The following is a 26,546-nucleotide window of genomic DNA, read 5'->3' on the forward strand; positions in this document are numbered from 1 at the left end:
GATCGTTTTTCCAAGTGAAAGTCAGCAAATCTCCGCTACGGAGAGCCACGATGCTCCTGCCCCCACAAACACCCTTCACCCTAACGAGACAGCAGCCGAAGAGGAAGAAAAATCACTTTTAAATAGCAAACCAGCACAAACCAGCACTACCGGGGATGTGCCCCAGGTCCGGGCAAGCAGCAGGACGTGGTCTATGGTGTTAATACGCGCTTGCCTACGCTACACAGAAAATAAAAGTATTTTTTCTGTGTCCAGTACTCGTGGTCAGACTCTGAGCTGGTTTTGCAGCAAAGAATTCCCTTGGGACACACGGACACCTGCCCGGTGTCAGGAGACACTCAGTCAAGGAGTCACCCGGCCTCGGCCCCCAAACCCCGACCACCACGGGCAGGATCCCGAATGACACGAGGGAGAAGCTCCCACCATGCTAAAACCAACCCGTCAGCGCACGGGATTCGCAAGCACCATCAGCGCAGTAAATCTGAAAAATAAGTTTTATTTTTTTTTTTTTTTAAACCAGTGGTATCGTGACATCTTATCTGGCATAACCAATTACAGCAAAAATTCATGGGTAGAAACAAAATAGCAGATTTCTTCTTTAAACGCGTCCTCCTGTGGAGGCTGCGGGCGGCTAAGCAGCGTGGCACCGAGGGGAGGGAGCGGGTGCCACGCGGCGCTTGGCGGAGTCCGGGCTCCGGATTAAACGTCCCCACTCACACACACGCACAGACACACACACACACACGCACGCGCGTACACACACGACGTCTATATTTTTAAAAATCTTTAGCAATATTTCCGCATGAAATCACACCGTAGCATCTACACATAAAACGGCTGATAAAAATAATCTTGCTGTAGGTTTACATAGTATATCTACATTTTCATTTGAATACCTGGACTGCTGGTCCAGCAGAAAAGGGAGGTTTTCTGTCTTGATTTTGTTGGTCTGAGGAGAGGTTTTATCCCAGAGCATGGAGTAGCTGCTCCAAGCATCTCACCCCAGACCTTTATTAAGTGTTTGACCTGAAGAGATCACTGGGAAGTAGCCTGGGAAGAATCAATGGCTTTTGTCATCTGCGTCCCAGCCCTTTGTGCTGCCTCTTCAAACGTGGGGTAAAACCAACTACAAACGGTTCCTCTCCGTCCCATCGGTAAGAATACAAAATACTGCGGAAGCCTTTCTCCTCACGTACACGCGTGTGTTGTCCGCACAGGATGCCTGCAACAAATCGGTATCTAAAAACGCCTCCTCCCCAAGTCCTAAAACGGGGCCCCCGAGCGCCCCAGACACAGAACACGCCGAGAAACCTCCCTCCTGCCAGTCGCTGCCTCTGGGCATCTCACTCACGCGGAGCCCCGTAAAACACAAAATACTTAAAACCACGTTTGTGTTCAAACAAACTCCCTCTGCACGTTTCCTCAGGCAGAGACCAACCTGCTAAAAAACAGCCAAGAAGCTCTTATCTGAGAAGGTAAAAAAAAAAAAAAAAACAACCAAAACCAAACCTCTAGTAAATGTTAGTTTTATATATATAAATATTTATATTTATAGATATAGACAGTGAAAGGGAGATTGTGGTTTTATGCATGCTTATTTCTTTGCTTTGGATTCCAATACTTCTAAAAAAAATTCTTTTCAGGAAATAACTTAAGTTCTGGCACAAGACGCCATAGTTTTTTTCTTTGAAGAACGTTTTTTTGTTTTTTTTTTTTTAAAACATTTGATCTCACAAGAAACCCTCCGTCCCAAGCTCTCCTTCTCTGAAACCAGAAGGGTAGAACACAAAGAAAAAGGTGCATGTTTCTATGCCGTATATTTTATCTTTTCCTCGCCGAAGCCTCCAGGACGGCAGGTATTTCACAATGAGCTGCAGCACGAGAGAAAGGACGCTGTGATTTCAGGGCGCTGGCTGAGGTAACTCAGTAAAAGAGTTCACCGACGATTTAACTGCCCCAGTGCCGTCCCCAAACAAGTAACAACAACAACAAAAAAAAAAAAACCTCAAGCAGCTCTACATGCACAGACAGCTACGACATGCAAGAACACCCCACCTTTTTAAGGAACAAAATACACAAACGTGTGGCTAGCAAGAATCTTCTCCAGCCTCTGTCTCCTGGGAGCTCGCGGGAAGCCTCAGAACGAGAGGAGGGGAAGAGGGAAAACCAGAGGAATACCCAAATCCAGGGGCAGAGGCTGCTGCCTCGGAAAGTTATTTCCTGATTACATGGAGTTCATGCCTGGCTATCTGGGAGCCTTCACCCTGAAAAACAGCGGGGTCAGAGATTTCCACTCCAGACTTCCTTTCCCCTCTCTCCCCATTCAATTTAAGGCACAAACATATTTACAGTTTCAAACAAAACCTTTTCGTGTTCCAAGAATCAGACATTAGAAGGCCTGCACTTTCTGCTGTACCAGGAAGATCTGGACGTAAATCAGCCATCTGGCATCGAGCAAGGACATCCCCCAACCCCACCTTCAGTCCTGAAGCAAAACAGAGGCCTGTAAACCAACTTCCCTTATTTTGAGGTTACTTAATTGCAGAAGAATTGATAAATGGCAACGATTGTAACCAAACTTTAAAAATGCCAACTTCCCCACCTTGCCCCAGCAGCGCGAACCGGTTGAGCACTGTTCCTCTGGAAGGACCGAAGAGCAACCAGAGCGTGTCTTCAGAGGCTTCCCCAGGCCGTACACAGAATACAAGAGAGCATGCAGCATGTTTACATAGACTCAGCTTCCTTCCCTCCCCCCCACCCTCCCCACTTTAACACACACAAAACCCCTCCACCAAGGAGAATATTGTTGTGACGAGGCACTTAGACGATAATCGGAGAGTCCCTAGGAAAAGGCCTTCCCCTCACAGTGACGTGGGACAAACAGAAGAGAGCCGTTGCTCAGGACTCCATCTCCTCTTGGTCGAGCGGTGGCGGCACAAAGCTGATCACTTCGTCGTAAGTCAGGCCTGGGGGGAAAAGCAGGACAGAAACTTAATAGGCAGAACTAGAGACATCCCCCACGCAAGAAAACAATATTAAAAACAATATTAAAAGTTTCTAACACTATTTTAAATGAAAAGCGTGGTTTAATTAAGAAGAAAAGAATGGTTATATCATTCTTAGAGACTAACATACACAATGAAAGACACTTCCAGAGCGTTGAGGAGATATGAGTAAGTTTGAAAACATAGAAGACATGAGCAACTATGTCGCCTACATGTTTGTATGCTCATAGGAATAATTAGTTACCAGGAATTATGCTAATTATGTGCACAGCATGCGATAGATTCACTCAGTATAAGGACCTCAGAACGAACAGGATGCCCACATTTTTAACAGTTTCTTTTGTGGCTCTAACTACCGCAGCGTATTGAACCGCAGCTTACGGAATGGACCACAGGGGAAGCAGGTTGGCACCCCCCCTCCTGTCCCCCCAAACTCACTTTTCCATTCTTCAATCTCAAGTTCTCTGCTTTCAAAAGACTGGTCATAGGGGTCTGCCACTGGTTCATCGTCTGGGTCGTGGTACTGAGCAAAGTAGGCATGAGCCAAGGCTTCTGCTGCAGTAATTCTCTTGTCTGTATCCAGTACCAACATCTTCTCTAGCAAGTCCACAGCTGCAAAAGCACCAGAACAGAAAATAAAGGATTTTACATAGCGATCTGCGTGAAATCGTACTCTGAAATGTAAGCTTGTAAAAGCCCAACGTATATGAGGAACCCGTAGCTTCTCAGGACCCACCCCACCATCCATAATTTCTTCCTCTTACACCCTCAGCCCACACATAGTTCGTGAACTTTGAAAGTGGTACTAGCTCTGTCCTGAACTACTTCTGCAGTCAAAACAGAACTTTGGGAGAGTCTCGGTGCCCCCGGGCATGCGACCTTCAGCTTCAGGAAGAGCACAAGACTTCAGAAGCAAGCCTTACCTAGTGGATTGGCACCAATAAACACATTTTCAAAGTTCATTTTCGGCATGTAAGACAAAGACTGAATGTAGTTTCTTGCCTGTGGAAATAAATGCTCTGTTGAAATATAACACAATCCAGCCACCAAGACAGAGTACATTTTAATCGTCCTGAAGCACCGGTTATTACGGTCTGTCTCCTCGCTTTGCTTTCTCTTTACTTATTCTGATACTTCCTAAGCCCATCAGCATTATCCCTTCCCAACTAAAGACCACTCAAGACAGCAGAGGAAGAGCTGACGTTCCTTGGGGTTCATGCAAGACTGAAAAGCAGAGAGGTGCTGCAAGAGCTGACGGCCCTGGAGTGCCGGGAAGGCTGCGTGCAGTGTGGTGGCTGTCGGTCAGCCGCACACCGGGGCGCACAATGCAAAACCGACTCACAGCCAGGCTCTCCTGGAGTCTCAGAAGTCTCCAAATCTCAAGTCTTCATTTAGTACCAAAAAAAAAAAAAAAAAAAAAAAAAAAAAATCTTGCTGAAGAGCAGGTCGTTAATTGCCCACCCCATGCCACATGCGAGCGTATCGTTTATAGAAGCAGCCAACACGGCAAGTGAAGACCTGCCCTGGAAACCCCCCTCATGTGCTCAGGTCTCACCTCGTGGCTGGGCATCCTGTTAATGAGATATGCAGGGGGTGTTCCCGTCAGACGCATGATCTGCTGAAGCTGGTTAATATCTTAAGTGCCTAGTCAAGGGCTTTGTTAAAAACAGTGCAAAAACCATTTTAAACAGAAAACAGCTGCATACAAAGCATCTCTTCTGCAAACCACAAGGCAAAAGCCATACAGGCAGGGTCCACTATTTTTTTCAAATATTTGTGCAAAGTTTAGCAACTGCACTAGTGAACACTTAAACCAATGGGGAATTACTGATCAGTGGGTCACAGGGTCAGCACAGAAAGTATTTCTGTCCTCCGTAAGTAGCGTTACACTAAAACACGGTTGCATCCACCATTTCCCAACAGTTTTATGCCACCAGAGTAGATGGTTCCTTTGGCTGAAGCTACTCCTCAAAAATTTTCCTACATACAGCCTCAGGAAAACGAACAAAAATTAAAACAGAAAACAAAAATTGTATCCTCTGCACTGGTTACCAGCCTTTTTTCTTGCTGCATAGAAAGTACTTGAGTTCCTTGTGGTGCAAAGTGAAATCGGCTCACAACTGACACCTCCTTCCAAACAGCTTTGAATGCACTTGCATATGTGGGCGAGGTGACAGAAGGCAATAAATGCAAAATTAGCAAAACATTAGCATTGCATAAGAGAGTTAGCTCATGTCAGCGAACAGAGAGAAAGTAAGAGCAAGTAAAATAATGCAGCAGAAACCCAGAATTCATTACAGTGACACACTAAAGGCCCTCAAACACTGAATAGCTTTGCTATCTCCATACAACAGAAAAAATTAGTAGAAGCAGTACTTTAATGCATTTTTATTTTTTTTAAACAGACTCTTGATTTGCACCTGGCAAAGAGCAATTATTCTTGTTATTGTGCAATGTTAAAAAAAAAAAAAAAAGAGACCCACTTCAATCTTACGTATGCAAACTAATCTTTCACTTAACCTAGACAACCTCTAAGCTTCTCTCTCGCGCTAATCCCCTGTGCTTCAAATACCAGACTACCCTTTAAGGGCAGTTCACAGGGCCCCCAAAGCAACCTGCATTATTCAGTTCTAACGTCCCAAGGGTAGAACATCCCAGGGCTTTTTAAAAATCGGTGTGACATTCAGCAAGGTGCCCAACTGATTCCAGTTGCACCCTACGTCTACCTTCGTCAAATGTAATTCAAGGCTAAGCTCACTTTTCGTGTTTACCGTCACTGTTACGAGAAATAGAACATAAGCTGCAGTACAAAATAATCTTATCGCTCTCCGCCGCGCTGATCCTCTACTACACCTCAGGAACAGCAGAGGGACTTGCTCGAGTGTGCCAAGTCACCTCTGTGCAGCTCATTGCTCACTTTGCATCAACTTGCTAATCCGCAATGTTACAGCATCTCTTGCTCTAACTTTTATGCACTTCACCTTCCAAAACAGGTAAAATTAAATGCCACTTAATGTTGTCTTTGCAGAAGTTCACAATTCAAGATTAGAGCAATATAGAAACAGCAGTATGGCTGAAAACAGAGGCCACCCTTTAAAAAGGAGGCTGCAGAAAGCTTTCTGCTGTTACTTTGATAAAAGGGCCCCATACAGCAATACCCGTTAAATACACAGCACAATTAATTGTATTCTCAGCAGACTATATACTGTGTGCCCTGGAAACAGCTGCCACATAAAAGCACCTAAAAGGCATTTTGGATTTGATGCTACAAAACCAAAGATGGTGGCAGTAGGTTTCAGAAATTAATCCTGCTACAGAAGGGACTGAGCGTGTTTAGAGGATAACACACCCGCTCCTGCTAAGAAAGATCCCTGGCTAGGCAATCTGGAGAAATAATAATTGAGATGAGCCTCAAGCTCTCAGCTGTGAAAAATACTTCCCCAGCAGCATCTGATCATACAATACATCACGAAGTATAAACCCACAAACTGAAAGAAAAGTCACGAAGCAGTAAAATGCGAATATGGCAGGAGGAAATCATACCACAGGCAGAGGTAAGAGGAATAAAGATCAGATACACACAGCGTAAGAACACAAAGCCATCCAAGAGCGAAGAATGACAAAGGAAGAAAAATAATAGAAAATAAATCCCAAGACATACTACAGATAGACTACAGGAGGGCAATACACAAACTCGGGACTTCCGAAAGGGCAGATATTACAATCAAAGTGTAAACTCACAGACTCTGAGGAGATTTTCTTCAAAAGCTCAGGCCCTGGGGTTCCAACGAGTCTCAAAATGAGCTTCAACTGATCAATATCTAATGATGGACCATAAAGGAAAATGCTGGGACAAATCAAAATGAAAAGCGCAACATATCAGCCTGTTAATGTTGAAAGTTAACACCTGCCAAGGCCTTGACTGAAAAGCTATTTTAAGCAAACCGTATTCATTCCTCTCGTTTACAACGGAACATAACACAGGTCTGTATCAGATTGGAGAACTTGTCCACAGCACACCCCATGCATTGAATCGGTCGCTGCATCCTTAATCATCGAGGAGCAGAAGTCAAAGCTTTCGCCCCCCTGGCAAAGGGTCAGTTCACGTGCTCCCTTCACCCTTTCCGGCCCCACACCGCAGTCGATGCAATTAGCAGGATTAGGTTAGTGACAGATGAAGCAAAGCAGAAGGCTGAAAAGTGCAGGCGCTAATATTTATAAAAGTCAAGGCCTTTTGTGAACACCTTCCAAGGTATTTCAGCCACTTAGAAATACTTAGGAAGTCAGGAAATGAGTGGACCCTGCTCGTGACCTGCAGCGTCCCTCCACCTGGAGGCGGGGGTCACCTTTCCCAGGCCCAGAGCAGGGGGTGCTCAGGGTGCTCGTCCCCCCCCCCAGCTCCCTGGACCAGCCGGGCGGGCGGCACGAGCGCCTCAGCTCCCCCCTGCCCAGCGGCAGAGAAAACAGACCACGGGCTCAGATTTGAAAACTCTACGTAAAAAACTCTCGGGACATAACGTTGGTAGATGGAAAGAGTGTTTTAGCCAGAACAGAGCTCCCCCACCAGGCCACCTTCTAATCTGAGCTCTCCCCTTTAACAGGGCAGAAAAATTTAATATTTGGTGTAAGTGACAAAACATACAAATTGAGGGAAAAAAAATCCACTAAAGGCACAGTTTTATGTCTAAAACTCAAGATAGTAAGGAGACATAAAGTATTGTTTTAAAACCATTTAAAGACTAATCTCCCTTCTTCTCTGAGATATCCTCCATGCTGCCCTTCAAACCTACTGGCAATTTCAGAATGTCTCTGTAATGTTTCTATTTGCCCTTAAAATTATATCAAACTACTTACACATTTTCCTTTCAGTAAGAGCAGTCTCCTTACTAGACAATGCTTTTTCTAGGATCTATGCCTTCCTCATGTTTTAAGATCCAGTTACAATTCCTTGTTAGAACGTTTTGTAATTCAAATACTATAAGCACTTCAAATATTGTCTCTTTTTTTTAAGAAAAAAAAAAGCCTCAGAGTTCCTATGATACTGGCAAGCCATATATGAAGGAAATCACTAAAACCTTTATTTTTTGATGTAAACTTTGGCCTAAAGCTTTACATATGAAATGAATTACAAGCGCTGGAAATAGTGCTTTGTCAGAACAGCTGAACTAATTTCTCACTTCTCAAGGCGCTGGGCCAAATCCCACCTACTTAAACACTGGAAACCAAACAGTAAATCCAATGTACCTAGTTGGATTTAGCTGCTGAATTGCCAACTCTTAATTGTCAATGCCTGAAATGAAATCAGTGTATCTCCTGGTGTAAGGGAATTAGCAGAGGCTGCTATTCTAACCACAATTAGCTCGTTTCAATTGGCTTTTCTTCAGTGCCATTTAAAACAGCCCTTACACCTTTCATTCATTCTTGTGCAAGAAACAGTTGTGCAAATTTCGGACTCCCCACGTGCCTCAGAAGTCACGTGCCATACCTCAGTTTTAATATTTAAATTATTTTAGAGGCGTTTAAAATCACGTGCACCAGGTGCGCCAACAATATTGCTGCCCAGTTTGCCGTCAGTTCTTTTCCCAGGGAAAATTTGCTGTTGGAAGTCACTGGTGTAATACACTTCAGTGACTTCTCAAATAAACAAGAGCAAACGCAGACTGCGTAGCTCCCACTGCCACGGGCACGCCAACACCCAGCCCCTGCTTCTGGTTTTACGCTGCCATCTCTAACTTGCTGAACTGCAGCATTCGTTTAACTACGGGGCCTACCACGTCCCAGAGAAATCAGCCATAAGCAATTAAAGACAGGAAAAACACTTAGTAAATACGAAGCAAAAAGAAAAATAAAACCACATGTGGATGGAAAAGGGAAGCGCAGCATGCAAAGCCCAAGGGCCAGCACCAAGGTACCCCCAATGTGTCTCAGGGACCCTAAAATTCATAAAAAACAACCTGCCACCACCGCCAGCAGCAACAGGCATTGCAAGATTGCAAGAGCTCATCCAGGCAAAGCAAAGTTCCGAAGTTGTTTTAGCTGCCACCACAAGCAAGAGTAAGATCTATCAGAAGAATATGCAATTTCAGACTGGTTAGTTATCATGGAAGTCTCACACCACTGAATAAAAATAATAATAAAAATACTCTTCAGAGTTTAAAGGTAATACAGTCAACTTAAAACATACAGAAAAAGAAAATTGGCTAAACTAGTACAAAACATTAAAGATATTCTCATTTGTACTTTATATCATTTTATGCAAGTCAAATTGGCAAACTAAAATCAACTTTTCTACTTATTTGTATGAATCGTTCACATTACAAGAGCTATAAAAAAAATTATGAATACACATGTTTAACAGAAACTGATCTTGGCATAAGACAGATATGACAATAACAAAAAGAACGCCTCTAGCTGTGCCTCACATTAAAAGCCCAAAGGACTCTGATTTTCATTACCTCAATTGTTTTTGTCTCCGACTAGTCTTTCCCACAATCTTCCTCCCCTTCTCCACCTCCTGGCAGAGGTTTTGCCAATATTAGAAACCCATCTTTCACCCAAATATTTGTACCCATAGATCAGAGAATCACAGAATGGTTTGGGTTGGAAGCGACCTTTAAAGGCCAACCTAGTCCAACCCCTGCCATGGGCAGGGACATCTTCAACTAGAGCAGGTTGCTCAGAGCTTCAGCTATTACAATAGGAACAATTCAATTTGCTTATATTCAGTTTTAAGTTAGGAATATTGCAACAATCCTGCAGAGCTAAGCCCGTATTAATCATATTTTTTAAGCCAATGACAGCCATCTTCAGAATCTCCACAGATTAGGCCCTTCAGAACTTAAAACTAAATTCATCATTAGTTTATCAGTGACATAATTAGATAGCATTGAAGATCATCGTCTCAGAACACAACTTTATTACTTACCAGATTAAATTAACTGTACGGTTTGCCTATACTGAAGCCCCTTACAAGTAACATATGCATCTCCAGGCTGGATAAAGAAATCTCTGATGGGCAGTAAATAACATCACACCATTTCTGCTAAAGCCGTGGTGAAAGGGACCAATATTTTGAACTCGAGAAGGAGGATGATGATCCTGAGAAGGCATTACCTATTCTGTCACTATCTATTTATCTCATTTTGGAAAAGTGAAACCAGAAATGCGAAGCCATATAGTTGAGAAAATTAATGTCTTCAGACCAAAAAGCGAGAATGTCACATTTTCAGTCGACAAATGGAAGCAGTTTCCAGCTTCCCCAAACACACAGAATACATAGTCACATTGCCTCCAGTTGTAAAGTGAATTCCCTAGAACTGCAATGGATTTGGATAACACTTTATCCTTGGCTACTAGAAGCGTGGTAAATACACCTTGAATTAAGCATGGTAATACTAATTGCAAAGTCAGTAAGTCAGCAATTGCGTAGTGACGCTGCAGGAGGAACACAGGCCTCAGCAAATCTGTGGGTACAAAGAAATCAAGAGCCCAGAAGTACACAATGGGATCTACACCTGGCAAATTCCTAAAACTTTCTCCCAAAAATCATGCATAAACAGAGATTTCAAAGGGCATTCCAAGAGAGGAAGAAGCTAGAACCCATTGTTACCTTCTGCTTGCTGCCTTTAGGTGTCAGCAAACCTGGGGGAAAGCTGACAGCTTGGTGCCTTTCTAGATCTAAGCGTGACACGCACAAACGAGATTCATAACCACAAACCCTGCTCCCCTTAGAGTTCTAACCTCAGGATCGAACAGCATACACGGTATTCAAAGTGGGGAACCACACACACAAACTGTAACTATAGTACTACAAAGTTTTACCTACAACAGAAAAAGATTGGGCCTTATTTTTCTTAACACCTAACCAATTCAGAACAGAAAAAGCATTTAATTCAAAAGCCTTACTACCATTTGCAAAAGAAAATGAGCATTTAAGGTAAAAAATCCTACATGTTAGGAGATATAAATTAGTAAAGTATCTTAATAGGACAAAGCAAACAATTTAGATCCTAAAAGTAAACATTATTTTGCATTGCAGATATTATTGGCTGTGATTCACAGGTAAGAATGCAGTTGGAGAAAAAAGTTCACAGGTTTGGAAGATAACTTCAGTTCTTGAAGAACACATTGTGAAGCATTTCTTACATATTGCAAATCCTATTAGCAAATATTTTAGGTGCAAGAATCAAGATTTTTAAAATCTTAAGTGTTATTAGGGTTAAACAGTGGCAACAGCTTGAAGACTTTTGCTTTGTTTGAATCAATAATTTTTCGTTTCCCATTTTTTTTTTTCTTCATGGAAGCAAACAAAATCTACCCAAGCCAAATTATAGGTGCTAAATCAGCCAACAGAAATATGTTAACTTTTCTTCTAGCTTCTAAGTCACCTCCATGTTAGTTCTGCTTCTGGCCCTTACAACAGAATAATACAGCAGAGATGACTAAACAGTAAAGTATAGCAAGTTCAACAAATTCGGAGAGAGATTATGAGATGGAAACAGGCAGAAAAAGAGAAAAAAAGGTAAAGTTAAAGCACGTTGAAAAGGGAGATGAAACAGTGTCAAAACTGGAATCAAAGCCTTGCCCCCCGCCAACGAGTTTTAGAATCTTGACGCTTCCCAGAATAATGTAGTACACAGAAGGCCAGCACTTCCAACACTAGTTTTCTCTTAATCAAATGCTAACATATTTGAATTAACAGATATAAATACTAGTATACTAAACATAAACAAACTGTGGTTGAAAGAATAAACTTTGGTAAGAGGGGGGCAATGTAATTTTCTCTGGCAAATAAAGTCCAGTTTCCAGGCAATGAAAAATCTTGCCAGTAGTAGGTTACCCCTGTATGTTGTGTGGCTGAACAAAGTCTCAGTTCTAATTTCCTGGGGAAAACCATGACCAACTCTCACAAAGCGCTCTCATAAATTTGCCCAAGTGTCCTATCCAGGCTACTTCGGTGCAGCAAAAAGCTAATTTTGAAAAGGTGTTATTCAAGCTTGATTTTTCACATCAATACAAGCTTACAGTAAAAGAAGTCTCACAATCTGTTTACGTTCAAGCGTGGAAGCGGAACCTAAACACTTCAGAGCAATTTGGAATGAGATCCTCAGCACTAACGACTCTGTAAACCCCCTGCTTTGCCAGCGTACCACCGGATGCAGAAGAGAGGCCAGAAGGGATGCTTCGCATTCGCTAGAAACCTGAAGCGCAAGAGAAGTCGTAGCAGACAGCCTACTCCATGCGGTTATTTTCTACAAAGAGCAATGAATTTTGATAAACTTAAAGGAAAGTAACTCCCAGAAACAAACAACATCAGAGTAATTCTAGTGATGCTAACAGACAATAAAAAGGAATAGATTTGCCTTCTTGCACATTGTGATTGTTTCATGTGCAGCAAAATCAAGAACTCACCTCATCATACTGTGAGTAAAAGAAACCATTAATTTAAAAACAAACAAACAAACAAAAAAACCCCACAACCAAACGAACCCAGAACTTCTTTTCTTGTGAAGATCTCTAACTTCCATTTCAGAAAAAAAAATTATATTACTTTTAAAGGATACGGTCTGTACCAGGGAACAACGTTCTTCCAGTCAACAGTTCAGCCATAATGCATCCCACTGACCAAATATCAACTGAACAAAATAAAATAAAAAAACAAAACAGCGTAATGCAGAAAAATAAGGTCTCAATGTAATCACTCTATCCAACGAGTACAAACAACTTTATCCTTAAACAGTCCTATGGCATTGAAAGAATCTGAGGCGTGCTGCAAGCTAACTGGTACTCTTCAGTAACTACATCATCTAAGACTTGTCCAAATAACAGAACACTAGATCAGGCAAATTTTCCTTCCAGAGCATAATGTGCATTGAACAGCAAAGAGCTGGGGAGGAACCTACACTATCAAAGAGGGAGAAACCTGTTCAAGACAGCTCTGAGGAATGAATTTGCACATGGCCTTACATAAATTCTACCCAAACAACCACCAACTATTCCACTACAGATAGAAGACAAGTCCATATACATGCAAGAGGAAAAGAGAAAGAAGAAACAGTAGTGAGGTATGAAATCAGAGTAGTACATTATTTTCTTTGATCCACATGCTCTCCCGTACAAGAACTATTCTCAGAATTTGCTTTTCTTCTCTGTGCCTCATCTGGAAGTATTGTAGGGAAGCACAGTGTGCTGCTGAGAAGATACTGGAAACTGTGAGGAAGATTTAACTGTGAAGAAGTGGCTAAGAAGAAAGGAAAGGATATATACTTTTTAGCATTTCTTCACACCATAACTTGACATTCTTCAGCATATTCCCAGTAACTTCCTAGAAACACACCTTCTCCTCATCCAGGCACATTCCATTCACTTACTTTAAAAACCACTGCGCTACGAAAAATAAGGGGTAAGTGCTGACAATATTTTGCTGATTCCAATTTCAAATGTTCAAGTTTAAAGAAGTCTTGTGAATGCTATCACAATGATTCTTAATTTACACCTGGTTCAAATAATAATCTATGCTTTCCTTCTTTTAATCACCCTTACTGAAGTCTAATTACCACGACTACTAACTTATGTGATCAAATGGAAAGGAGCACATACAAAGGACAACCTCTTTTGTCCACAATTCAGGGAGTGAAAAGCCTGGTGTTGGATAAATACACTACCTGTCTGGTTGTAATGCATCCAGTTCAGCATGATCTCAGGAGCCCTGTACCACCGGGTAGCCACGTACCCGGTCATCTCATCGTCTGTGTGTCGGGCCAGGCCAAAATCCAGGATCTACAGAACAGACAAGACATCCACCAACTACTGCAGCGGAACAAAGCAAACGAGTTAAAGCAAATAACTAGGCAGTTCTCGGATTGGGTGGAGGAGAGGTGGTGCAACCGCAAAAGCAGATTATGAAACTAAATTTCACAACCTGTTAAAAGACACTAGCCTAGAACAGCATAGGACTCAACAATCAGAATTACGTCTGGATATCTTCCCTCCAAAACAACTAAACCCAAACTAAAGCCGTTAATTCTTCACTTACAAGATGATTCATTAAAAACACAAGAGCAGATACAGAAAAATCATTCTTGCAGCCTTTTACAGCCGGGAAGGACACTATTACTTTGGAACACAAAGTATTTCCATAAGGAATTATTTTGTCCCTTTAATTTCAAGGGACACCCAACAAGGCATTCACTCAAATCGCGGTCAAACCAATCAGACCTTGTGATGACATTACCTTTAGCTCACAGTCTTCATTTACAGCTAGGTTACTAGGCTTTAAATCCTAAAAAAATTAAACAACATCAGCATTAACAGTGATATTTATGTTGTTTCACATGTCTAAAGTAGATAAAAATGTAAATGCAGATAGAAAATAGATTCTAACTGTCTGTAAATACCAACCCTCTATGCCCAGAAAAATTATTTTGTCCCAGAGTCAGCTTTCTCTTCTGTGGTCCTCAGAGGTGTCACATATAAACAAAAATGCATAAAGGCTTATTGCAACACCAGTGCTGTAAATGTATATTTAACAAATAGAGAATCTGTTTCACAAAGATACAAGTCAAACACAGGCAGGAACAGAAACTATGGATCTTAACAACCACTTCCCATGTTTAACCTTTTGACTGTTTAACTGAAATAATTCTCGGAAAATTTCTTCTCTATAGGTGCTAAGATTCTGTGCTACGTTTTTTAAAGACATTGTCTCAGCACAGAAAGCAATTTTAGGATAAATACTCACCCTGTGTATGATGTCAGCTGAATGGATGTACTGTAAGGCAAGATGACAAATTTTATTTAACAGTCCAAGTAGGCTCCCTTCTTATTTCGTCACTAGACAACACTGCCTGACCCCATCCCACACAATTCAAATGCTACAGAAGGAACTGAGTGTGTGTCTACGGGTTTCAAGTAGGTAGGTGTTTCACTTTGTCTCTCCTTAGGAACACCCCAGAGCACTACCAGCTCGAGTGGGACAACACAAGTAAACAAAATTAAAGAAATGGAAGATTCATATCAGATTAGAGGGCAGCAAACTTCATAATTTTCCAGACTTAGCAACATATAGAAATATCTCCTTAAATGATACATAGCTTTACTGATACAGAGCTACAAACAGGTATAAAAGGAAGGAACAATAACAATACGTTATCCTACGATATGTTAGGAAAGTCACAGAAGCCCCACTATGTACTCATATGAATTTCTGAGGATATGACATTCATCAAGAACTTCCACCTCGGGTTGATGTGCTATCAACATTCAGGGAGGGCAGGTGGAAGTACCTTCAGTCCCCGAAGAATCTGGTATATGAGGAACTGCACATGGTCATCGGTGAGTTTCTGGCATTTCACAATGTTGTTCAGATCTGCTCCCATAAGGTGTGTCACCAAGTACCTATGAACAAAGGGAAACACAGGCTATGGAGCAATCCCTTCAGCAGGATTAGGATAAAAATTCCCTATGAAGCACCGATAGCAGGGCTGACTGTCCCAAAGCACGTTGCTGAATGAAATTTTAAACATTTTAAATAACACAGCAGATTGGTATGCCAATTCCTACAGCACTGGTCGATAAAACACAAGTGAACAAGTCTGAAGTGACCAATAGTTTAGGATGTCCTAGCATCTTTTGTGTTGGAATTCAGATTTGTTTGAGAACGACGGCAGACAAACTGTCAAATATTTCTATAATAATCTGGGAGACGTGAGGAAGATACAAAAGATGTTTCGTTGCAGTCTTCATAGAAGTTACCTACACATCATTGAATTCTTCTAGTGACTTGGCAGGGGTGAACACATCCAACAAACCAATCACCTAGAAAGAAAATAGTAAAGTGATAAAGCTGTGAAATATAATCACAGTATAATACTATACAGATACTAAGATCCTTTGTGGAATAGAAACTGCTCATTCCAGTAGATGTTTCACTTCCAACTACATGAATCATTCAAATGTAGACAAATTAGTATTCATACAAGGTCAGAAACAAACATTCAGTTCTCGTGTAAAAAATTAAGGTTAAAAATATACAGCTGTCTTTTCACACCAGCCATCCACTTAAAGCATCGAACAGGAGCCATAACAAAGGCAGGTGTAAACACGGGTTTAGAACACCTTATTTCAAAAACCAACTGAAGTTTCTTCAGGAAATAAATTAATGAGAAAAACGCAAAACCAACCACCAGACAAAACTGTTTGCTTCCTGCTCAATTCTTGGTTACACTGTTGCCTACGTACTAAAATCAGAATTGGGAGACTGTATTTGTTTAATTTGTACTGAGTAATGGCTAGGAAAAAAATCAAGGATCCGTAATGCAAGCGATGAATAATAATGACTAAACAGAAAATAAATCAGGAAAACAGTGCAATGCACTGAGGACCCAATATGCACAAACAGCTTCATACTGTCATTTTTATTTTCTGACCAAAGAGCAGAAAATAAATCCATCTGGTCGATAAAGATTGTTCTAATTTTTTCTGGAATGTGCTTTTAAACCTTTTTTTCCTTCTCTTAATAGCAAATAATATTTTATGAATATATGAGATAAAGGGACAGGTTGTCTTCATCCACCTCCATAAAATTCCTCTTCCGTTTTTAAGTTAGCATCTCCCTTGTCTCGGACACACAAGCACGTTTCAGCAGCTTCAGTAATGGTTCCAGCGTGCACGTGAAACCGAGTTGGATTCCCCCTGTTCCCCTTGGCACCATCCTTTTCATCCCATTGTTTACACTTGTCAAGAATATCAGGCTCAATTGAGTTATCTCTCAGCAGGGAATTAAAGACAAAATCTTTGAGGAACCTAGACTACATCTTTGGAAAAGAGAACAAGCAGGTAGGAAACAGAAGCATCTGTCTAATCTATATTATACATTATAGATTGCGTTTTATTGAGGAAACTGGAGAGAGAAAACACTTTCCTGTCTCTCCCGATATACACTGCAGCAACTCCATTTCTAGACAGACGTCTTCAAACTCTAGCATTCACATCCATCCTGTATAATAATTCTCATGCTTCCAGTTTCTTTCTCTGGTGGATTATTTCATACCACTTTTTACAGGAAAAAAACCCACAGTATTATCCACGCAGTTTAGCATGGAAAGACAAAAACTGACTTTACTATCTAGGCTTCAGGTCTTTTCATTTATCGTTTTTATCTCACTACACTGCAAAGCACAGTATCAAACTATCCGTATCTTTCATCAAGTTTCACAAACATTTAAATATAGTTATTCTGCAGCATATCACCGTCTCGCTTCTAAGGAAGTGTGAACACCAGCAAATTCAGAACCCAACTCCTAACCTTTTGCTTTCCCCTTCCAGCATTTTAGGATGTCACAGAGCTTATTAATTTCTCCGTGCGACAACAAACCCATTTGCTCTCCCATCTGCTCGGTGTTGTGCTTTACGCAAGCTAACAAGTCCTCCTGGAACTTGAAAGTATAATGCAGACACGCTCAAGTGCTCTGCAGGTCCATTTATTTGCTCAAGACCATCACGAACCCGACTAGCTACAGAATTTAGAAAACCATCCTATACTCAAGCCCCTAAATCCACGACACCTTCCAGATTCACTGCTATGTTCTGTGCCACGTAAAACCAAGTGTTTGACTTGTGAACTGCGATCTGAACAGTCAAGACACCAGCACTAATAAGCCTGCCTGAACTGGCTCTGAACATCTCTGCATCTGCAGGATTTTTAAACCACAACCTAGATAAACTTCCCACAGATAGATGATGGTACGATGAACCGATAAGAAGTATTTCTATATATAAACAACTTAACTTCCTTTTATCTCAAAGCTACATAGGCTTTTTGTAATACTTAACCAAAAATGTTAATGAATGCCAGCCAAAGAACTGTTGCAGCACCAGTCACAATCTAGTTTTCATTGCTTAACCTTATTAGCCTAGAAAAAATGGACTGATATGCTGGGTTTTTTTGGTTGGTTGGTTGGTTTTTTTGGGGTAACACATTTAATCTCCTGGTTGGAGAACATAGTAGGTACAAGAAAAGGTCCAGATAAAACTCTAGGGGTTGGATATTAAGAAGGACCAAATGCTGCCTCTACTGTTGAGGCAATGGTATCGTACAGAGGCACGGAGGAAGCGTTGTTGACAATAGCATACATACGCATCAGAAGTTCCAATTACATTAGCCACACTAAAAACACCAAGAAGATTTAAGGGATAGCAGCTGCTGACTGCAGGGGTTAGAAGCCACAGCACACAACCACCACTGCCACAACAGAAGATGTCCTGAACAGACCTTCCAAGGACAACCTTCCAATGCAATTAGGCTTGTTTGGCTTTTTGTGCTAGATAAAGGTCCTAGGTTTGCTCAGCTCACTTCCGAAACAGTATTTCCCTTCTGCTAAGTTGGAGTTTGCTCGGACCAAAGAAATCAAGAGGTTTTCTTTCCTCTTAACATTCTGCCAGCTCTACAGAGGACAGGTTATGACTTTTTGCTCCATTGCATGTAATACTTGCTCCAAACAGCTTGCAATATAAATACACTGGTATGTTAATGCCACAAACACACAGAACTAGTTAACCTACTGTTTTCTATACCAAATGGGAGGTTATATCAAAAAAACAGTTCAACGTAACATTGGTCACATCCTATTTTGTTTCCCTGTTGGTGATTTAAGTGGATGGTTCGTATGAAAAGCCATCTGATTTCCACCCCCTCGCCACCCCCCTTTTTCCTCCCTATGTTACCTACAGTAATGTAGCGAACAATCCAGTGAACAATCTAGTGACACAGGCAAGCCAAAACAAATAAATACAAAAAACCCTCCAGAACACACTAAAAACAAACCTTGAGACTTTCTTTTTTAAAATAAATGCTTAACATAAACTACCGCTTACTACAGCAAGCAAGCAGGAGAATGTGACATCACCTGTGTTCTGAATCCTTAAAACAGCATGAACCTGCTAAGCAGTAACTTCCGGATTATTCTAGGAAATATTAAGACTTCTTAATAGAAAATTGTTTATATGGGGGGTTTGGGGTTTGGTTTTTGTTTTTAACCTGCATGCTTTTCTACAACCATAATCCCCTGACCTACTGTAAGCTTTGCATTTGTATTAGAAAAAAAATACGTAACAAGATCCTTAAGTGCAATCTTGCTGGATCCCCAGTGGACAGTCCAACTTCAGACCAACTTTTCATACCATCTCCTTCCACTTACATTTTCATGTTTCATGTGCTTAAGTAGCCGTAGCTCTCGGTAGGTCCTTTTGGCATGGATGATAGACTGAAATGGTCGGGACAGCTTCTTTACAGCCACGCGCAACCCAGTTTTTGTGTCAAAGGCAGAACTACAATAAAGAGTAATCAAATTATCAAAATGAATTATTTATAAGCACCTTCAAATCCACACAGCAGCTATCTCAACACTGAGTCACAGTCAACCCCATTTGTCCAATGCACCCTTCACCCCAAATCCCCACATATTTACACAACTGTTAGTTTCTACAGAAAACGTTTACCAGGTGAGTCTTGTTCAGACAGTAAAGGAAAATTTTGTAGAAAAACCCAAACGTTTATGATTTTTCTGCCGAAAACCAATTGTGTTCTTAAACGTAAATAGGGCAATAAGAGTCTGGAGACAGAAAGAGTACTTGTAAATATTTCCTGTATTCCTAAACATATTTTCATACACCAGACCACCACAAAACGCTATGCTTATGATCCTATCTTTATGGTTTAAGTCCATACAAAAATCCAAGGTCTATACACAATAAAATCAACTGTGATGGTTGTTAATCACAATTGAAGCTGAAATCAAACCGCTTTGGTAAATCACATCTAATCCTAAACTCCCGTTATACAGAAATACATGTGAATAAGTGATGTTTAGTTGTAGATCACTAAAACTTGTCCCTTTAGCAGGAACTTATACGTAAAACCTGTACATATAAATAATGTTGCTTTTTAGAACCCATGAAGACCAACTCCATCCTATTTGGTAACTTCATATATATATATATGATAACTTCAAATATATATATATATTTGATATTTTGTACTGTCAAATAATCTTTTGAAGTAAGTCCTATTACAACCTATTTATTTGTAATATTAAGAAGCAAAAGCTCGTGAAACAATCAAAAATTTAACACATTAAGAACTGTGTTAAATTTCTGATACACCACATATAATCTTCCAGAGCTTAGGACTTAAGAGGAACTAAATAAATGTACGTATTTAGCTGTAAGTTACACCTCTTGATCTTCTCTTTTTTGATGTTGTTATCTAAAAGAGCTCTGGTTTGTCAAAAAGGAAGGAGGAGGAGAAAGAGAGGATGTGAAATCAAGGTTACACTTGATTCAAGATAACAAACAAGGGGAAAGTATGGAATGGAGAAAGTCAGAGAAGGACAATATTTGTTTATTTTCCTGCTGCATTTTGAGTCAGGGTGAACTGCTTCCATTTAAAAGTGAGTAGGCACTAGCTCTTGGAAACATCAAGTGAAAAAGCAAGCTACACATTTATAAATGTAAAGTGTGAGGCAGCTTAATTAACAGAAAGTTCAAAGCCAAATCACAAAAGCAGTCCTAGAACAAAACCACAACTGCACATACAACCCTCACCCCCCACCCCCGCCAAAGAAGCTATCTGAAATAAATGTAGTTATCATTTATTTTTAAAGCAACTACCTGGAATTAACTTGCAAAAAGACTCCTTATCTCAAAGTTATCATTTACACCTCACTCAGCCCAGGCAGATGAAAGAAGCCATTAAGCATCCATTTTTTAATCTTCACACACCACTAGAATATTGATATTTAAGCTGCAACACTTCAGGAAACATAGAATTCAATTTTTTTTTTTTTTAAGCTTCACGTACACCATTTTGCAATATACAAACATACTTAATTCAGGCTGTAATTATATGACAATATTTTAATGATACTCAAGGTGTTTTCTAGGACTTAGAGCAAAAATAAGATTAGTCATCATAAATCAACACATGCTGTTGTGAATTAGTCATGAATCTTTACCAGCTTTCAAACACTTTGGGTACAAAAGGCAGCAATAACCAGTATCTCTTTCATCCTGAAAAGAAGGGGATCCCCTGCATATTAACCACCTTCACAGCTACAGAGTCAGATTTCTCCCTTGGTTTCCATCAGATTCTCTTTAGAGAAGATTTTCAGAGTCATCAGCCATATCACAAGCTATTTCAGAGGCCAAAGTAAACTGAATTTCACCTTTCTAATGACATTTTTGGGGTCATATCAAGTCATTGTTCCACTATAGCAGAGGTACAACCTCCAAGGAGAACTGCAATCAGTAGAACTGAGAAACTGTTTAACCAGAACGATGACATTGAGCGCAAGCCCAGGGAAGAAAGTTCTGTGTTACTGCGCATTCCCAATCTAGAGTTGCTCTTGAAGTCACAAGAATTCTAAGTTCAGTCACATTTGAGGCCTAAAGATTATTTCCCTACAGATAAAGGCACGCTGACTAATTTTCTCCCACTACAGATAACTGCCTAATGGTTTTCAGGAGTACGGAACGCAGAGCTACAGAACAGCTGTCATGTTGCAGAACATTTTAAAGAACACTAAACTGGCTTTCATCACAGACTTAAAACAGCTGCATTACACTGATCATATTTCAGCTAAAAAAGCCCAATTGGGAACAAATTGCACGATCCACAGTTTTAAATCCCTTTTAAAACAAGATCAGCACAAATTCAGAATTTATCACAGCTTCCACGTTTTTTTAACCTCTTACATATTATTGCTCTACAGCACACAAACCAAATCCATCTCACTCTAAGTGAGCTCTAACTACAATTCTGGGCTAACCTGAAGTGAATCCAGAACACAAGAGCTAGAATAAAACAATTATTTTAGAGAACATATCCACCGATTCAACTTATAACTTCTCAGAAGTAACACGTGAAGTAGTCTGGGGAACTGAACTACACGCAGAATTACTTAAGAGTGCAAATTATTTAAACATTAGATAATCAGCACGTTAATTTTTGCCCAAAGACTATTTGCTAAATAGTATGCTGCTCATCACTAGTGCCTATGCAAATACCCAAGCTAACTGAATCTCTTCAGTGGTACCTTAGGAGTTAGTTTATGCATCCCTAGTTATAGGCAGAAGAAAGACAGTTCTTAGCACCTGACAGTTTATCATTAACACCAGTCACTTCTGAGTTCAGTCTGTACATGCATTTCCATCACTTACCCTCCCAACACTCTACAAGAACCTGTAAATCTTATTCTCCTCTGCTATGTTGGCTTCTGCTTCCAAGAAAGCTGCAGTTAAAAATCTCCCTATAGGACAGATGTGCTCACACTGACTTAATTTCTTAATATACAAAGTACTCATGAAGTTCAAACTACTCACCTTCACTTTCAGAGCTCACGGCTTTTCTGTGCCTGCCCATCTCCTGCTCCATCCCCCTTCCTCACATGTGTTCTGCTAATCCTACCTGTATGGCCGCTTCATCCCACTCGGTTTATAGTTCTTTTCATATCATTCCTCACATATCTACCACACCTTACTGGAGAAGCAGGCACCTGTCCCTCCAAGGGCACACATACTTTGGAAGCACTTGCACACTTTGATAAGGGATTAGTAAGCCTAAAGACCCACACTGGGGAAAAAAGGTGCCACAGAGGAACTGTTACTACAAAGGTGATGTTTAGGGTTCATTTCCTCTGGAGCCTAATATTTTAAAATTTCTTAAATCCCTAGTATCTCTCTGTTAGTTTAAAAAGAGGGGAGTTATCTCAGTATCTTCATAACACCCAGGAAATTCAGAGTCAGTGTTGGTACAACTGTGGGTCGAAATGGGAAGAAATCACAGGTTTTCGAAGGGCTATATAATCCAACAGTCCACAAACAAAAAAAGCTAAAAAAATCTTATGCAAGATTCTGAGGAAGAATAAGTCTTGGCTCTTCAATTCCTTTCCAAATAAAAGAAGGCAAGAGAGATAGCCTGCAAAGCAATTAAACCAAACCCCTTCTTTTACAAAGGTATCAACACAACACACAAAGAACTGCTGCAAAAAAAAATACAACAATGAAGTAAACTCCTAAGAGTGTAGAGAGTCTGATTTCATAGCATTTTAGAAAATGATGGCAAAGATCACCAAAACACCTCTTTGCTTAGTGTAGAGCTGGCTGAACTTGTGCTGTTTGCTGAGACTTCCCTCCAGGCACAGGAGAACCAAAGCGATGCTCCATCTGAACTGTGAGTCACCGATCGATCCCATCTCCCTTCAGCAACTCCCCACTGCAATATGCTGCATTATCCAGACCCCTCTGCTTACATGAACTATTAAAAGACTTCAGGAACCCACATGTTTTCGTGCAGACCTTGTTACAAAATCCTTTTCATGCAAAAGACTATGTTGTATGAATATACAAAACTGTTGCAAGAATAATCGAAACAGCATTTCACACAACAGATGTCACAGCAATTGTTATGTGACTTCGTAACGAACAATCTGAGGATACATATCGATGTTTCTCGAAGTTTTGGAACTGAATCCCTACTTGCGTCTCCACATACTTTCAGTTTTTAAAAATGGATCCTGAAAAATATCCGAATTGGTTGTTTGAATGCCCTTCTTCCAACACGGCACACAATACTGCTGAAAACATTGGAATATTTGCTCTAAGTTTAAGCACATACCTTGGAGTGCCTTAAGCTGCCTGCAGAAAATGCCTCTCTCTCTCCATCCACTGACTACAAAATAAAGTCAGGTTCTTCTATTACGGTGTTCCGAGTCATACTCCCATTAGACGAATAAAGCAGCCTACACCAGACAGCTCCATAGTCTCAATGATTCATCTGCTGGCTTCTTTCTTTTTTATTAATTTCCCCCCCCACTTTCTAGAAATTCCTCATTTTTAAACACCTCATCTTGACATCTAAATAAACAACAAAGCATTTTATTACATTCTAATATAATAATGCAGTAAACACACACAGAAGTATATTTAACCATTCAGTTTAAGGGTGGTTAAAACGCCAAAATTTACTATACCAACACAGAGGTACATAAAATGCAAAGTCTCAGTTGAAACTAGGTAACTTTTTACTGGGGATTAAAAAAAAAAAATCTCTAAAAGGACTGACAAAGGAAGAAGTCATTGCAGGAATATCCTAAATACTATGCATCACCATTTGCAACTTAATCAAATTACATATATATGTGCAAGATCTTTTGTTTGTTGTTTTTTTTTCTTTTCTTTTAATTATGACATAGACTTCAGAAAGATTAGTGATATGGAAAGTATCTTTTCTGAAACATGAAGAACATACAGAAAACCACTAACATGGGCTGCAAAAAGACTCATGTGCCACATGTCTGAAATTGCTTCCAATACAAAATTGTTTCATCTGGTCTGAACACGGTTGCACAATCTTCGAAAGTTTTGACACAGCAAAACAGGAAATTCACGATGACAAACTTTGGAAGTGTTACACGCACAATGGAAATTGCGGGGAGGAGGGAAACAGAAGAGGAACGGGCCAGATGGTGTTGGGTCAACCTGAAAAATGCCATGGACAAGGCATTGAGTACATTCATTTCCTATTACATTTGGGGAGTTATGTAACTCTGTGGCACTTTGAGGGTATTTATCTGCAACAGCAGCGAGGCCCTTCTTTCTAAACCCCTCTATTTAAAAAAAATAAAATCAACAACTTCATTAGCCAATCTCGCTACTAGGTTTGACCAGCCTTTTATGAAATTTAAGTCTTTGCATATTTGCAGCACAGCAGTTTTAAGAAACGCATGTTATTCAGGCTGAACTTACCAACAAGTCTGTAACAGTAGGTTAAGGACAGCTGAGAGCTTTATTTCTTTAAAACTGCAGCACATGCAAAGCAAGTCCTTTCCTTTACTGGTAGAGTTCAATATGCACCCCTCCTCATGATAAAACATACGTGATATTCATAGTATGTTATGCACATTATGTTAATGAAAAAATATGCATGCTTCCTCAAATACAGCAGCAGAGCAGATCTATAATCATTCTGCACCCGTATTTTAAAATTCTGATCACACTTTGACAAGAGCCAAAGATCAGGGAATAAAAACCAGAATGCTTGTGTGGAAAATACTTCTTAATAAAAGCACACAGCAATCTGTGAACACTTTTATACAGCTCTACTATATGACTGCTAAAGCCTGTCAAACCAATTCAAATACAACCTTGCATTTAAGATTAAACAATATATACAGCCCAGTTAATTTATGTTTAATCATCCAACATACTTCAGCAGAGAAACTACAAATTAAGGAAGTATTGTATTTCGCACGTGTAACCTGTCATATGTTTTGCTCCTATTAGGTAAGCATTAAACCTAAACTCTTATCTTCAAGCTCTCCGTATTTCTGCAGGTCTCACACCAGGACTTTACTCTCCCAGGCAGTGCATACTGCAGTCATTCTGTCATGCAGCAATAAACCAAGTTTTCCTGTGTTCATCTACTATTGCCGAGAAAATATCGATACTTGTAAACCCCACAAGAAGTCAGGGATGCAAAACCAGCGCCCTCACAGCCTTCCCTCTACCCTCCCTGCCTATCAACAGGCTCCAGTTAAAAATATAATTGCCGCAAATACAACCTATCCTTCAGGTCCAGAAAGAAACTGGGACAAGAGCTCTGCAAAGCCAGCTATGGGGGACTCGCCAGCCTCCATCCCTCTTCGCCCCCCCACCTACTAACTGCAAGGCGGCACGGTGAAATATGTCTATATGAGATCATTCGGGGGGAGGGGGGGGGGGGGAGAAGGGGGGGAAGGCTGGGACATGATTATCTTCCCCTGCAAAAATGTTTCGGTGCCACCTGCCATGTGGTGCAATCCCCGACGCATTCCAAAGACAAGACTGCGGCGCTCCCGCTCTGAAACGCGGTGGGGGGGGGGGAAGCGTTTCTTGCAGGAGGCTGGTAAAAAGCCGGGGGGGGGGGGGGGGGGAGATGAACCCCCGGAGGACGAGCAATCCCCGCGGTGACTCCCCTGCACCCTCCCGCCGCCGGTCCCTGCAAGCCCGGGCAGGTTTCCAGGCCCCGGGCCGGGCCGAGCAACCTGACGCGACCCCCCCACCCCTGCATACATACACCCCCCTGTCCCCTCCCAGCACTCACCAGACGGAGCCGTAGGCCCCGGACCCGACCGGGGAGAGGTTCTGGTAGCGCTCGGGCACCTCCCACACCGTCTTGTTCAGCTCCTGCCGGTAAAACTTGGGCCGCTCCTGAGACATCTCGGTTCCGGAGCCCGCCCCGCCCGGCCCGGCGGGAGGGGGAGGCTCTACCCGCGGCTGCAGCAGCACCGCCACCACCACCTCCAGCAGCTGCGGCGGCTTCTTCCTTCCTCCTCTCCCCTCCCCGCCTGGCTTCTCCCGCGGGCGGGGGCGGCCTTGCAACAGCAACGCCCTCCCCGCCGCCGCCGTCCCCTCACGCCGCCGCCCCGCCCGCGCTCCCCCTCCCGCCTTCCCCTCACCTCAGGGGGCGGCCGCGGTGACAGCGGGGCGGCGGGGGCCCTGTCACCG

General features: G+C 41.4%; 1 protein-coding gene across 2 annotated transcripts; it reads right to left on the reverse strand.

The window, feature by feature from the left end:
• Nucleotides 1-1,609: 1,609 nt before the first annotated feature.
• On the reverse strand, nt 1,610-26,480 carry MAPK14 (mitogen-activated protein kinase 14). Of its 2 annotated transcripts, none has more exons than XM_074564334.1 (12): nt 26,143-26,480; nt 19,202-19,331; nt 15,763-15,821; nt 15,290-15,401; nt 14,746-14,775; nt 14,239-14,286; nt 13,670-13,784; nt 12,569-12,640; nt 6,747-6,826; nt 3,929-4,007; nt 3,444-3,617; nt 1,610-2,966 (listed from the first exon to the last, which is right to left on the reverse strand). In XM_074564334.1, the coding sequence occupies exons 1-12, from the start codon at nt 26,256-26,258 to the stop codon at nt 2,899-2,901; spliced, it is 1,083 nt and encodes a 360-aa protein (XP_074420435.1). In that variant the 5' UTR covers nt 26,259-26,480; the 3' UTR covers nt 1,610-2,898. The 2 variants fall into 2 exon arrangements, with proteins under 2 accessions (XP_074420435.1, XP_074420434.1); XM_074564333.1 differs by lacking the exon at nt 6,747-6,826 and adding an exon at nt 4,561-4,640 and having other exon boundaries at nt 1,718-2,966; nt 26,143-26,449.
• Between the last annotated feature and the right edge of the window lie 66 nt (nt 26,481-26,546).

The sequence above is a fragment of the Larus michahellis genome, chromosome 21 (genome assembly GCF_964199755.1).
Source record: "Larus michahellis chromosome 21, bLarMic1.1, whole genome shotgun sequence".
Lineage (NCBI taxonomy): Eukaryota > Metazoa > Chordata > Aves > Charadriiformes > Laridae > Larus > Larus michahellis.